Consider the following 12,903-nt stretch of genomic DNA (forward strand, 5'->3'; position numbering starts at 1 on the left):
GCATCCCTACTGTGTACTGTGTATATTTATTATGTATATATAAATACACACACATGCATGTATATATTTAACACATATTACATAAACAAAAACTTTTATTTTCGATGTGATTAATCGCGATTAATCGTTTGACAGCACCAATATATATATATATATACACACAGGTGTGTATGTGTGTGTGTATATATATATATATATATGTGTGTGTGTGTGTGTGTGTATATATATATATATATATATATATATATATATATAATATCGTATAAAATTTATTCAAACCCATATGAAACTGACATAAGTACAAAAAGTGAATTTTATATTTTTTGCTTTTCTTAATCATGCACACTCATTGACCAAAATGCAAACTCGTGACAGTTTTTGCTACTCTTAATAATTGATTGTTTTCCACAGGCATGATCCCATTATGCATTTTGATGCAGGATTTCTAATTGGTGTGCATTCTCTCCAAATGTTCTGTACTTGGCCTTGTTAAGCAATCAAACAATGACTGATGCTTAATATTGCTCATTGTGTACAAAAATAGTTTGATGGGGACCTGTATGTAGGCGTGCAGTGGTGAGATGGGGTGAGATGTCTGCTGGGTCATAAGGCACAGTGAGAAACAGTGAGTCAGAGTCAGATTGAAGCTGTTGCACAATAAACTGAATGCTGAACATTGATTGCATAAAATGAGAGCAGGGGTCAACCACTTCTCTCTCGCCAGACCCTTCATTCTGTTCAATCGCTGAGAACACTGAAGGGTTTGCCGATGAACCTGTTTGATCTGTTTTCTCCTGTATGCAGAGGTTGATGCGTGGTCAGGCTCTCTGCTTAATGAAGGTCATATCCCTTGAGTCACCCGTTTGGTTGTTCCATAAGATAAGATGTGGTAGCCATAGGTCACCGGTGCTTGTGGGAAATAAGAGTTTTCTCTAAAGAGACAGTTCAAAGATTGTTTACAACCCTCAGAACCTAAAATGTCACACTGTTACCAGATACAAAGCTAAATGAATTGGTGACTTAAGTAATGATAAAAACGAGAAAGAGAAAAATAATGAATGAATAGTTGATGTTTTTCCTCCAGGAGAGAAGAAGAGAGTTTGAAGCTAACCTGGAGAAGGCTGGTCTTGAGCTGGAGACTGAAGATAAATCAGTGAGGTTCTAGGCCACACATGCCCCCTCATTGTTGCATATAAAATGCTTCTGTTATGCATACATTTTATTCTTTTAATAATTTATTTTAATATATCTACTATATCAAAGCTCAGACTCTTTTGTGCATTTGATAATCACATACAACACTTCCCCACTCAAAAATATCTCCCCATGCAGGAGTCTGATGACCGTAAGACGTATTATCTGAAGATTCACGCTCCGTGGGAAGTGTTGGCCACCTATGCTGATGTGCTAAAGATCAAAGTGCCCTTTAAAGCGAGTGATATTCCCAAAGCTCGAGAAGTTCCTCTGGAGTGGCTCACTCACCCTTTCCGGCTGCCAGACAACATCATGAGGCCAGAGCCGGACTACTTCACTGCACCTTTTGACAAGAGCAAGGTTGACTTCTTCCTCATTGATGATAAGGACACATTTTTTCCTCCCTCCACTCGCAACAGGATCGTGTACTACATCCTGACCCGCTGCCCTTACTACAAGGAAGACCGTAAAGAGAAAGATAAGACAGGAATTAACCGACTGCTGAACAATGGCACCTACACCTCAGCATATCCCCTTCATGATGTGAGTGTGAGATTTATGCACTTTAATCTATCTGTCTGTCTCTCTCTCTCTCTCTCTCGCTCTATTCAAAAGTTTGGGGTCATTACGAAGATATTTTTTTAAACTAATACTTGTATTCATTAAAGGGATAGTTCACTCAAAAATGAAAACTGTCTTTAATTACTCACCCTCATGCCATTCCAAACCCGTAAGACCTTCGTTCATCTTCAGAACACAAATTAAGATATTTTTGATGAATTCCGAGAGCTTTCTGACCCTGCATAGACAACAACACAACTGACACACTCAAGGCCCAGAAAGGTAGTAAGGACATCATTAAAATAGTCCAGAGCTTTCTGACCCTGCATAGACAACAACACAACTGACACACTCAAGGCCCAGAAAGGTAGTAAGGACATCATTAAAATAGTCCATGTGACATCAGTGGTTCAACTATAATGTTATGAAGCTACGAAAATACTTCTTATGCGCAAAGAAAACAAAAATAACAACTTTATTCAACAATTTCTTCTCTTCTGTGTCAGTCTCGCATATGTGTGGTGCTGCTGATGAAGAATGACAGGATTTTCATTTTTAGGTGAACTGTTCCTTTAAGGATGCCTTAAATTTATCAGAAGTGACAGTAAAGACTTTTACATTGTAACAAAAATTATTTTAATTTAACTTTTGAACTTTCCATTCATCAAAGAAATTAAAATGTAAAAACTTCAAAATGTAAAAACTTCCATTCATCAAAGAAATTCAAAACTAAAATTCAGCTTTGCCATCACAGAAATAAATTACATTTTAAAATATATTAAAATTGGAAATAGTTATTTTAAATTGTAATAATATTACACAATAATACAATTTTACTGAGTTTTGGATCAAATAAATGTAGCCTTACTTCACACAACAGACTCCTTTTAAAAACATTTAAAAAATCTTACCAACTTCAAAGACCGTCCCTTTGCATGTTAAAAGTGTTTGTGTCTTTGGTCAGCATCTGATTGCTGTTTGTTCCTCAGTGCAAGTATTGGAAGAAGGCACAAGACATGCAGTGTGAGAGTGAGAGGTATCATCTGTACAGATACTGGGCTCGATTCCTCTGCTTCTACAAAGAGCAACCGCTCAATCTGATCAAGTGAGGACACTGCAGACACAGTGCATGCAAATAACCAAATCTGGAGCATCTTCATTGCACTGCTGACTGCAAGATTATGTCTTAGTAGAAGAAAATGATTTTCACTTTTCTAGAGCAGCATATCAAACCATAGTGTTACATTTCCAGTTTGTATTTTGTCATAGGAAGTACTATGGTGAGAAGATTGGTATCTACTTTGCCTGGCTGGGCTTTTACACAGAAATGCTGTTTTTTGCTGCAGTCATGGGAGTGATCTGTTTTGTTTATGGTGTGCTTAGTTATGAAGACAACATCACAAGGTTAGTGACACTGGCAGGTTAAATGGGTCAAATGAAACTATGTGGTTACATGCATTTTTTAAGAACCCTTTGCAGTTTGTAACCAATATTACAGTGCCTGATAACTGTAAAAGCTAAGCCATTAGACAGGAAGTTGCTGTTTCTTTATTATGGTAAGGGGTTCGCAGTTGAACACTGAATATTGTTATATTGAATGCAATGGCAATATTTGTGTTCTTTTGTCGTAACCTCTGATAAGCGTTAGGTAGTTAGGTGATGGTTTTAGTCAAATGTTTCTTGTTTTCTATAGCTAAAAAAATCTTAATGAAGTTTATAGAAGTCTGTTTTAGAAGCCACAAAATTAAAAAAATGTTATAAAAAAAGGTATTTGTGACACTTTCTTTCACAATTCAGAATTCGGAGAAAAAAAAGGCAGAATTACTATATAAACTGTCTGTGAGATTCTGAATTCTGAGGAAAAAGACATAACTGTGAGATGTAAATTCAAAATTCGGAGAAAATAAAATTCACAATTATGACATATAAATTGAGAATAGTGACGTTAACTGAATTGCAAGATAAAAGTCAGAATTGTACGTTTATATCTTGCATTTCTGACTTTTTCTCAGAATTGCTTGAAACAAAGTGTGAAATTGTGAAATCTTTTTTTTTTTCTAAATTCCGTGGCAGAAACGGGCTTCCATAATACATGACAGTGTCTTTTAAAAAAATTGTTTTTTCTGTTTTTGTATAACAAGCAAAACCATAAAGGGCACATTTTTCTAGTTTTCAGAACTAAAGACGTTTGTGGAACATGCTCATAATATGGTGTTTGTTAAACCCGAGTAGTTAATTTGTGCCCAAGTTTTTCATGGTGTGTTAATATTGTTTTCTACTACACTTATGTAATGCAGTCACAGGGGAACTGAGATTTTGGTCATATTCACTTCTGCATTACAGTAACTTTTCTCTCCATTGCTCTCCCCCTCCCTGTTTTCAGTAAGGAGATCTGTGACCTAGAAATCGGTGGGAGGATTGTCATGTGTCCACTCTGTGATAAAAAGTGCAGCTACTGGAAACTCAACTCAACGTGTCTGTCCTCCTGGGTGAGAATCGTTGTAGATTCACTGTTTAAATCATAAATAATGATTTTTATTTATCATAGAATGATTTTCCCCCCCCTTTAGCAATCCCATCTATTTGATAACGAGGGGACTGTGTTCTTTGCCATTTTCATGGGTATTTGGGGTGAGTGCACTCTTATGGTTTAAAATACTAGCTCAATAGCTCCATCTAGTGGTTAGAAGGATATTGCTAGTCAGACTCGGGATCTAATGACTAATGAGAGATTCGTAACTGTGCATGAAGGATTTTAAAGTATTCATATTGTCACATAATTGGTCACAGAATTTGTTTACTAGATAAATCTATAATGAAGGAGCATAATTTGTGTATGCTTTTTGAAAATGTATGTTTAATCACATGAGGGCAGTGGTGCAAGTTGATTATCATTTACTGAATGAACACTGAATTCATTTCACACAGGCCTCAAAATGAGCTCTGCTTATGCAGTGATTTGATTAATCAGCACTGTGTGAATATTTCTGTGCCCAGTGCACTGTGTACTCATAAATTAAAACTTGTTTATTTAGCTTCTAAAGTTTTGTACGGCCTTGTTTGGGTAAAATCATTGTAAAGAAGAAAACAACACCGTGTGACACCATAGGGTTTAAATAGAATTGTTATTAAGTGTGAGCGTGATACTCCTAAATAATGTATTTCTTATTTTTTCTGCTGTTTCTCTGGGTGCTTTGCAGTGACCCTGTTCCTAGAGTTCTGGAAGCGGCGGCAGGCCCGTCTGGAGTATGAGTGGGACCTTGTGGACTTTGAGGAGGAACAGCAGCAGCTACAGATCAGGCCAGAGTATGAGTTGAAATGCACAGGCCGCAGACTCAACCGCATCACGCAGGTACCTGCAAACATCACGGCGTGATTAAACACATGATCCTGCATCAACATCAGTTGTTGGTCGTGGAGCCAACACACATTTTAAACATTCATAAACCTCACTCTAATCAAAACCATAAGCTAGCCTTAAATTCAGAAGGGAATAGGTTGAGTTATTTGAGCAATAAAATATAAATGACATGAAACCTAATGAAGGGTCAAGTTAAGTTCAAAGAATTTGCCAGTTAGTTTGTCTGGGATATTTGAGAAATCGACAGTGGAAGAAACTAGTGGTAGAATTGAGGTCCGTTTGGTTGACAGGCAGAAGCCAAGTAAAAAAAATCATGTCATAGAAGTAATAAATCATCAGTATAACCATAATAATAAAACCTTTCATTCCGTATTGCAATTTAAATAGTATGTAAATGAATGGTTTAGTTCCTCATAAATGCTCTGGTTGAATGAGAATATGAGAGAAGACATGCCCATAAGGAGCAGATAATTGCGGGTGCAGGATGAAAACCCACAAATCAATTGTTAATAAGTTAAAGATCTGCACTTCACAGAGCTCCCACTGGCAGGATGATTCAGGCATATTGCTTTTTCAGATTTCAAATGCATGCCTAGCCTTTGTCAGTGGTGATTTGTGACTTAGAATCGGCCTGAGATCTTTCAAATAATTTGCATGATCCGAGTAAATATTTGCATTTGTCGTCTTCTGCCTGAACCGGTTTTTGCCACTTCATTTAACATATCATCATAATCATGGCAAAGGAAAGTCTTGCTCCCAGGTCTTTGCTATGAATTAAACCATTTTAACTATTGTTCCATGTCACAAATGTTCTCAATACAAATTCTAATTTATGTAAGTTTTTTTTTGTTTCTCAAGTAAACACTGCATGCAGTCGTAGTCATGATATGGTACTTAAATAATGTCATATAACTTCAAGTAGTCCAAATATAATTTGTTTTGTTAATGCTGAGTTGTTTTAGCTTTACTGACTTTAGAGGCAACATGTTTTAAGTTTTAAGTAAATTATTATGTTTGGATGAAAGATTACAAAGACAAAAATATTTTATTCTGTGGACCGAGCTAGAATATGTATGAAGATAATATATGGGGTCAATTTAGATTTCATGTTAACTTTGCCAAGGCTGCATTTATTTGATTAAGAATACAGTGAAGACAGTAATATTGTGAAATATTATTATGATTTAAAAAAAAAATCTATTTTAATATATTTTAAAATTAATTTTATTCCTGTGATGGCATTACTCCAGCCTTTAGTGTCACATGATCCTTTAGAAATCATTCTAATTTGTTGATTTACTGAAGAAACATTTCCTATTGTTATCATTGTTGAAACTTGTGCTGCCTAATATTTGTGGAATATTGTGGAAACTGTAATACATTTTTCAGGATTCTTTTATGAATAGTTCAAAGGAACAGCATTTATTTGAAATAGAAATCTTTTGTAACATTAAATGTCTTTTGTGCAACTAAAAAAAAAAATAGCATCTTTGCATAATAAAACTATAACTAATTTCTTTAAAATAAAATGTAAAAAAAAATCTTACTGACCCCAAACAGAAACATATATCTTCTCCTATATATGTTGTTTATCCTAGTCGTTTTTATTTATAAAAATCATTTACATATTATAATTAACCAAGTTTGCAGTTGAACTCTAGTCTAATTATAGTGCTTGAACTGATGACACATTCTTTATGCTAACAGGAAATGGAGCCTTATCTTCCTTTCCCCAGCAAGTGTGCCCGATTCTGTCTGTCTGGAGCAACGGTTCTCTTTTGGGTGAGTTAGTAAGCTAAACAGTGCAACTGTATGATATAGATTAGGTTATCAGTTATTATGATTGGTCAGTTACATTTTGCAGTCAGATTTTATTGTATGTCATTTTAAACTGTATATTTGACCTTTTGTCCCTGGCAACCAATTTCTTACACTTTGCTAGCTCATTAAAACGAAGATCAATCGGTTTAAGTCCTTCCCTCTCTTTGTGTTTTGTCAGACGTGTCTGATAGTGGCCTGTATAATGGGAGTAATCGCTTATAGATTGGCGGTTTATGCAGCGTTCGCCAGCGTCATGAAGGACAGTTCCACCAGTAAGATCCAGCTGGTGGGATCTCTCATCACCCCTCAACTTGCCACCTCTGTCACCGCTTCCTGCATCAACTTTGTCATTATCCTCATCCTCAACTTCCTCTATGAGCATGTGGCCATTTGGATCACTGATATGGGTGAGCGAAAACCGCTTCCTCACTTCACACAAGAAATTAGAGTTAAGATATGTTTCATTGAGTTTGTTTGACATGTAAAATGCATTTCAGTCTCTGGAAAATGGTTTATAAAGTTTACAGTTTGAGTAATTAATATAATTTATTTTAAAAAAAAGTAACGTGTCCACTTATTAGTAACTATGTAATAAGCTGGATAATGTACAGTCAGATGGTCATTGCAAAAATACAAAACCGTGTGCATTTATTTTCTGATAATGACCGTTTGACTGTACATTATGCCTCATGTATTTGCTCATCTGTTTGTTGAGCTGTATGGAAAATACTTTACTGTCTTTACCTCTTTTTTTAACTCTCAGAGATCCCCAAGACCCATCTGGAGTATGAGAACAAGCTGACCATGAAGATGTTTATGTTCCAGTTTGTGAACTACTACTCTTCCTGTTTCTATGTGGCCTTCTTTAAAGGGCAGTTTGTGGGTTATCCGGGAAACTACACTTATATGTTTGGAAAGTGGAGCAAGCTGAGAAATGAAGAGGTGAGACTGTCTGAAATATTAGTATTTATGAGAACCTAATGTTCTTTCAGCTGAATATCAGAATAAGTAGCTCTAACATGACAATATGCATTTTATATTTAGTGTGCCCCTGGGGGCTGTCTGATTGAGCTAACCACACAGCTGCTTATCGTCATGGCTGGAAAACAAATGGTTGGGAACGTCCAAGAGGCTCTGCTGCCGTAAGCGTTACATTGAACTTTGACCTCTAAACATATTATATCACATATGTTTTTTAATAATTGTCCTCTAGGCACTATTCATATCTAAAAAAAACACACATAATGGTCCCTTGTGCCTGTGTCACAGACTTCTCAGAAACTGGTGGGGCAGCAGGAAAGGGCGAAGTCATCCAGAAAGTACATACAGTAGATGGGAGCAGGACCACGATCTACAGAACTTCAGCCAGTTTGGACTCTTCTATGAGTATCTGGAGATGGGTACGATTTTACTCAATTATACATGTTTGAGTTATTTGGTGTTCATATACCAAAACAATGAATTATATAATTAATTTAGATAGCTTATGTGGTTGTGCCGATCCTGGACTTCTGGGGGGGGTGGGGTGGGGTGGGGGGTAGGCGTACAGATAGACCGTGTGCATTTATGAATGGGTGGTAGGCGTACAGATAGACCAATTCATTGATTGAATGAATGAATGAATGAAACGCATTTGTCCGTGTTTCACTCCATCTTGAGCGCTTGAGAAACGGTGTCTCTTCCGCAGCTCGGTACGCTTTCAACTCATTTTTTTTAGTCTCAAGCAAGACTGTACAACATTCACGTTACATGATTTGACTGATTTTTACGTAGAAAGGGCGACAACGCACCGCATTAAAAGAAATGATCATTCATGTTTTCATAACCGCTGGACAAATTCAAAAACGAAACTAAAATTAAATCATCTTTAAGAGCAAGAGGGGGCCCGACGCAGCTTGCGTATAGGGAGGATCGGCTCTGGCCAAATCAAATTGTATTTTATTTCAAATTGTGTTTTTTTTTAAAGAAATTTAGTACTTTTATTCTTTAAGGATGCATTACATTGATGGAAAGTGACAGTGAAGACTTCTACTGTTACAAACCTTTCCATTAAAAAAAAATGGTGTTCTTTTTTAACTTTATTAATCAGTAGGATTCTGAAAAAAAAGATTCATGGTTGCCATAAAAATTTTAAGCGGCACAACTACCATTTTTACCATTGATACAAAATAAGTTATGATTCTTCAGCACCTAATTAGCATAGACGATCACATGACACTGAAGACTGGAGTAATGGCTGCTAAAAATTCAGCTTTCAGGCACTGAAATGAATAATATGTAGAAAATATATATAAAAATGGAAAAGAGTTATTTTAAATTCTATTGACATTTCACAATATTGCTGTTTTTACTTAATTTTTTATTAAATAAACGCAGCCTTGGTGAGCATATGAGACTTATTTCGAAAAGATCACAGAAATCTCATTGACTCCACAAACTTTTGAATGGTTGTGAATACATAATTTTTTATAGAAATGATAAAAATAAAGAAATTTACATAAAAAAATAATATATTCAAAAATAAAAAACAATATGCTCCTATTAGAAAAGCCTCAAAGAAGAGAAGTGGCTAGATCTTCGAATTTGACGGGTTTCTGTGAGCATTTGTTAGTGCTTCATCAGTTAAGCCAGTTGTTTCCTGTGTGTTTTACAGTGATCCAGTTTGGCTTCATAACACTATTCGTAGCCTCTTTTCCACTGGCCCCTCTACTCGCCCTCTTCAACAACATCCTGGAGGTGCGAGTCGATGCTTGGAAGTTTACTACACAGTTCAGAAGGCCAGTGGCAGCGAAGTCTCGCAACATTGGAGCGTGGGAAGAGATCCTTAATGTGGTGGCCATCTTGTCCGTGGTCACAAATGTAAATGCAAACTGTTTTGTTCTGCTTTCCTGTTATTTTACTGTCTTGTGTAAAACTGGATGTGGCATTTAACTTCATTCTAAATATAGTTAACTAATATAAGCAACATTAACAAAAGGAAAGATGTTGCTTGGTAAAATCAAAACACTATTTCCACCATACTTAAAACCGATTGTTAATTCTTTCTCATTTGCACTTGAGGCTTTCATCATGGCATTCACCTCAGATATGATTCCTCGCCTGGTCTATCTGTACGCCTACCACCCAGGCAGCGAGGCCACTATGAGAGGTTACATCACCAACAGCCTCTCCTTGTACAACATCTCTCAGATCCCTGAATCTAACCTACCTGAAGCTGGAGAAAACCCCTCATGGTTTAACAGCTCTACCATCACAACATGCAGGTGTGTGAGCGCCTGGAGAGAATTATAGTCTGTATTAGACCTACATATCTATATGTAAATTAACAGATTTTTTTTTCTCCAGTTATCGGGACTACAGATACCCACCTGGGCATGAGAAGCAGTACACGCACAACATGCAGTTCTGGCACATCTTGGCTGCTAAACTAGCCTTCATCATCATCATGGAAGTAAGACATTTGCATAACATAATGTGCTTCTAATTTCAATTTAGGAAACAGAGAGATAATATAGTGGAATATGCAGGGAAATTCAAAATAACTATAATAAATATTTTTGGATTTGGATTTAAAACTGTACTGGAGTAACATAATCAGGAAGCTAAAGAAAAAAATGTAGCTTAGACTACCATTCAAAAGTTTCAGTGGATTTTTTTTTTTGGAAAGAAATTAATACTTTCAGCGAGGATTTTATGTTTTTTCTTGTCATTTTATCTTTCAATGTACTTTCTGCTATAATTCAATCTTAGTATTGCTAAGCAGAAAATCAAATAAACTTCAACTAAATTGGTCAAAAATGACAGTGAAGTAAGTCTTCTACATTTTTAGAAATAACCAAAAAAATATATTTCAAATAAATGCAGCTCTCCATTCATCAAAGAATCTCGAAAAAGGGATCATAATTTCCACAAAAATATTAAGTAGTGCAGCTCTTTTCAACATTTGATATTTCTTGAGTACCAAATCAGCATATTAGAATGATTTATTCAGGATTAGAATAAAGGCTGCTGAAAATTCAGCTTTGACATCACAGGAATAAAAGACATTTGAAAATATTCAAAGAGAAAACAGTTCTTTTAAATTGTAGCAATATTTCACATTATTACGGTTTTTACCGTTGTTGTCCCCCCCCCCAAATAAATGCAGGCTTGGTGAGCATAAGAGACTTCTTTCAAAAACATTACAATTTTACTGGCTCTAGACTTTTGAACCTTATGTCTTTTTGTTAGTTTAAAAAACATGATGGTTCAGTCTTGAAACTCAAAGGAATAAAAATCAGTGCAATAATTGGAAATGGAGATTAGAAATGTACAGTATATGAGGATTTCTGTCCATAAGAAATAGCACAGCACATCTGATCTTGGTAAAGCTTTGGCATGAACATTTCTTGTAGCATCTGAAGTCTAAAAAGAAAATGACATACTGTATGAACGTAAATATTTGCTATGCATTTAATTACCGTTTGAGAAATGTATATGTGGAAACTTAGTTCAATGCACACATGATGACTGTTCCTTTGTTTCCTCTTCTTTCTCAGCACGTTGTGTTTGTGGTGAAATTCTTTGTGGCGTGGCTGATTCCAGATGTGCCAACAGAAGTAAAGGCCCGTATAAAGCGTGAACGCTTTCTGGTTCAGGAATACCTGCACAATTACGAAGTGGAGAAACTCAAGATGCAGCTGAGCCAGAGTTTCTGCCTGTCCACAGAAACAGCCTCACTGCTGCCCTCTAGTCCAAGTAAACACCAGGTGCTTTCTGAATGTATTTGAATATCCCTGAACCCTCAGGACTACTCACATGTACTCTACACCACAAAGCATGGAGAAATCGAATCTTCGGGAAACCTTCATACATTTATTGCAAAGAACTACCTGCCCACATCCAAGCAACTGCCAGAACTTTTATAAAGACCTACACGCCTAACAGTCTCTTTTCTGTTTGAGGTTTGTGGGAAAACATTACCGCTTTCCTCTGTGTTTCTCTCTGATGTCTGGAGTGCACTTCCATAACTGCACTTTTACAAAGGAGAAAGGCTTGGAGACAGATCACAGAGATTTCAGCGGCAAACCCTCTGGAATGCGGCCTGCTGTTCCTCAGGTTGCCTTCGAAGCAAGCTGTTGTGAATTCAACTTATGAACAATCATTTATGACCATTAAAAGACTGAACATGTTTAGAAGGCAATAAGCATTTATGTCTGTCCAGCTTATTGCTGTATTTTTTTGAAGACGTAATCTGCATGTTTTGCCCTGTATGTCTGACTGTGAAAGAGGTACATGTAGACCGTGTGTTGTCTTTTTTTTTTTTTTTTCTTCAGACATTTTTTGTGGGCATGTGCAGTTTAACAGTTAATATGTTGTTGTCCAGTGAGTATTTTCTCTTATGAAACACACTGATAGCTGAATAACTATCAAACAATATCATCATTTCTGTAGTGCTTACATTATCTTGTTTCACATAATATTTATATTTTATTGTTATTTTTAATTAATGCTGTACCTTGCCACCCACACATTTTGTTCTGTCATATTAAAATGATTTTTTTTTTTTGTTACTATTGTTGGTTTTCTTCAAATATGTATTTATTGCTTCAGAGTTATTATATAACTGATTTATTATCTGGTTGGAAGGATTGATTTTACCAGATTAAGCTCTAGAATGACGTGCTATATGTTTTCTGATACTTCAAACATCAGAAACTCAAGCCTTTATTCATCACCTTGTTCTGCAAGAGTCTGTCAAGGTTTGTACAGACCACATATCTGAGGCTAAATGAACATTAGCACTCATCTGTAATCGTGACTAGGAGAACACTAGTTTTTTTCATTATGCTGTTTCTCTGTAACTAATTTCTGCACAAATGCACTTGTGCAAACAGGATTAGTTTGGATTTTTGTGATCAGTTCCCCATGAATCGGGGACTTCGATATTCACCCTGATAACTTCATTTGATATTACAGTACTGCTG

At 36.1% G+C, this 12,903-nt stretch overlaps 1 protein-coding gene across 2 annotated transcripts in view; it reads left to right on the forward strand.

Moving 5' to 3' along the window:
- Positions 1 to 12,474, forward strand: part of ano5b (anoctamin 5b) — a 25,204-nt gene extending 12,730 nt beyond the window's left edge. For both annotated transcript variants that reach the window (XM_016454404.1, XM_016454405.1), the window contains 16 exons: positions 1,082 to 1,153; positions 1,333 to 1,737; positions 2,745 to 2,860; positions 3,025 to 3,159; positions 4,139 to 4,244; positions 4,326 to 4,386; positions 4,956 to 5,107; positions 6,824 to 6,898; positions 7,116 to 7,344; positions 7,701 to 7,879; positions 7,982 to 8,079; positions 8,207 to 8,337; positions 9,591 to 9,796; positions 9,998 to 10,200; positions 10,283 to 10,388; positions 11,476 to 12,474. In XM_016454404.1, coding sequence (XP_016309890.1) covers positions 1,082 to 1,153; positions 1,333 to 1,737; positions 2,745 to 2,860; positions 3,025 to 3,159; positions 4,139 to 4,244; positions 4,326 to 4,386; positions 4,956 to 5,107; positions 6,824 to 6,898; positions 7,116 to 7,344; positions 7,701 to 7,879; positions 7,982 to 8,079; positions 8,207 to 8,337; positions 9,591 to 9,796; positions 9,998 to 10,200; positions 10,283 to 10,388; positions 11,476 to 11,706 — 2,505 coding nt within the window. In that variant the 3' untranslated portion in view covers positions 11,707 to 12,474. The remainder of the gene's footprint in view (positions 1 to 1,081; positions 1,154 to 1,332; positions 1,738 to 2,744; positions 2,861 to 3,024; positions 3,160 to 4,138; positions 4,245 to 4,325; positions 4,387 to 4,955; positions 5,108 to 6,823; positions 6,899 to 7,115; positions 7,345 to 7,700; positions 7,880 to 7,981; positions 8,080 to 8,206; positions 8,338 to 9,590; positions 9,797 to 9,997; positions 10,201 to 10,282; positions 10,389 to 11,475) is intronic.
- The last annotated feature ends 429 nt before the right edge of the window (positions 12,475 to 12,903 follow it).

The sequence above is a fragment of the Sinocyclocheilus anshuiensis genome, unplaced genomic scaffold (assembly GCF_001515605.1).
Source record: "Sinocyclocheilus anshuiensis isolate Anshui unplaced genomic scaffold, SAMN03320099.WGS_v1.1 scaffold2129, whole genome shotgun sequence".
NCBI classification, from domain to species: domain Eukaryota; kingdom Metazoa; phylum Chordata; class Actinopteri; order Cypriniformes; family Cyprinidae; genus Sinocyclocheilus; species Sinocyclocheilus anshuiensis.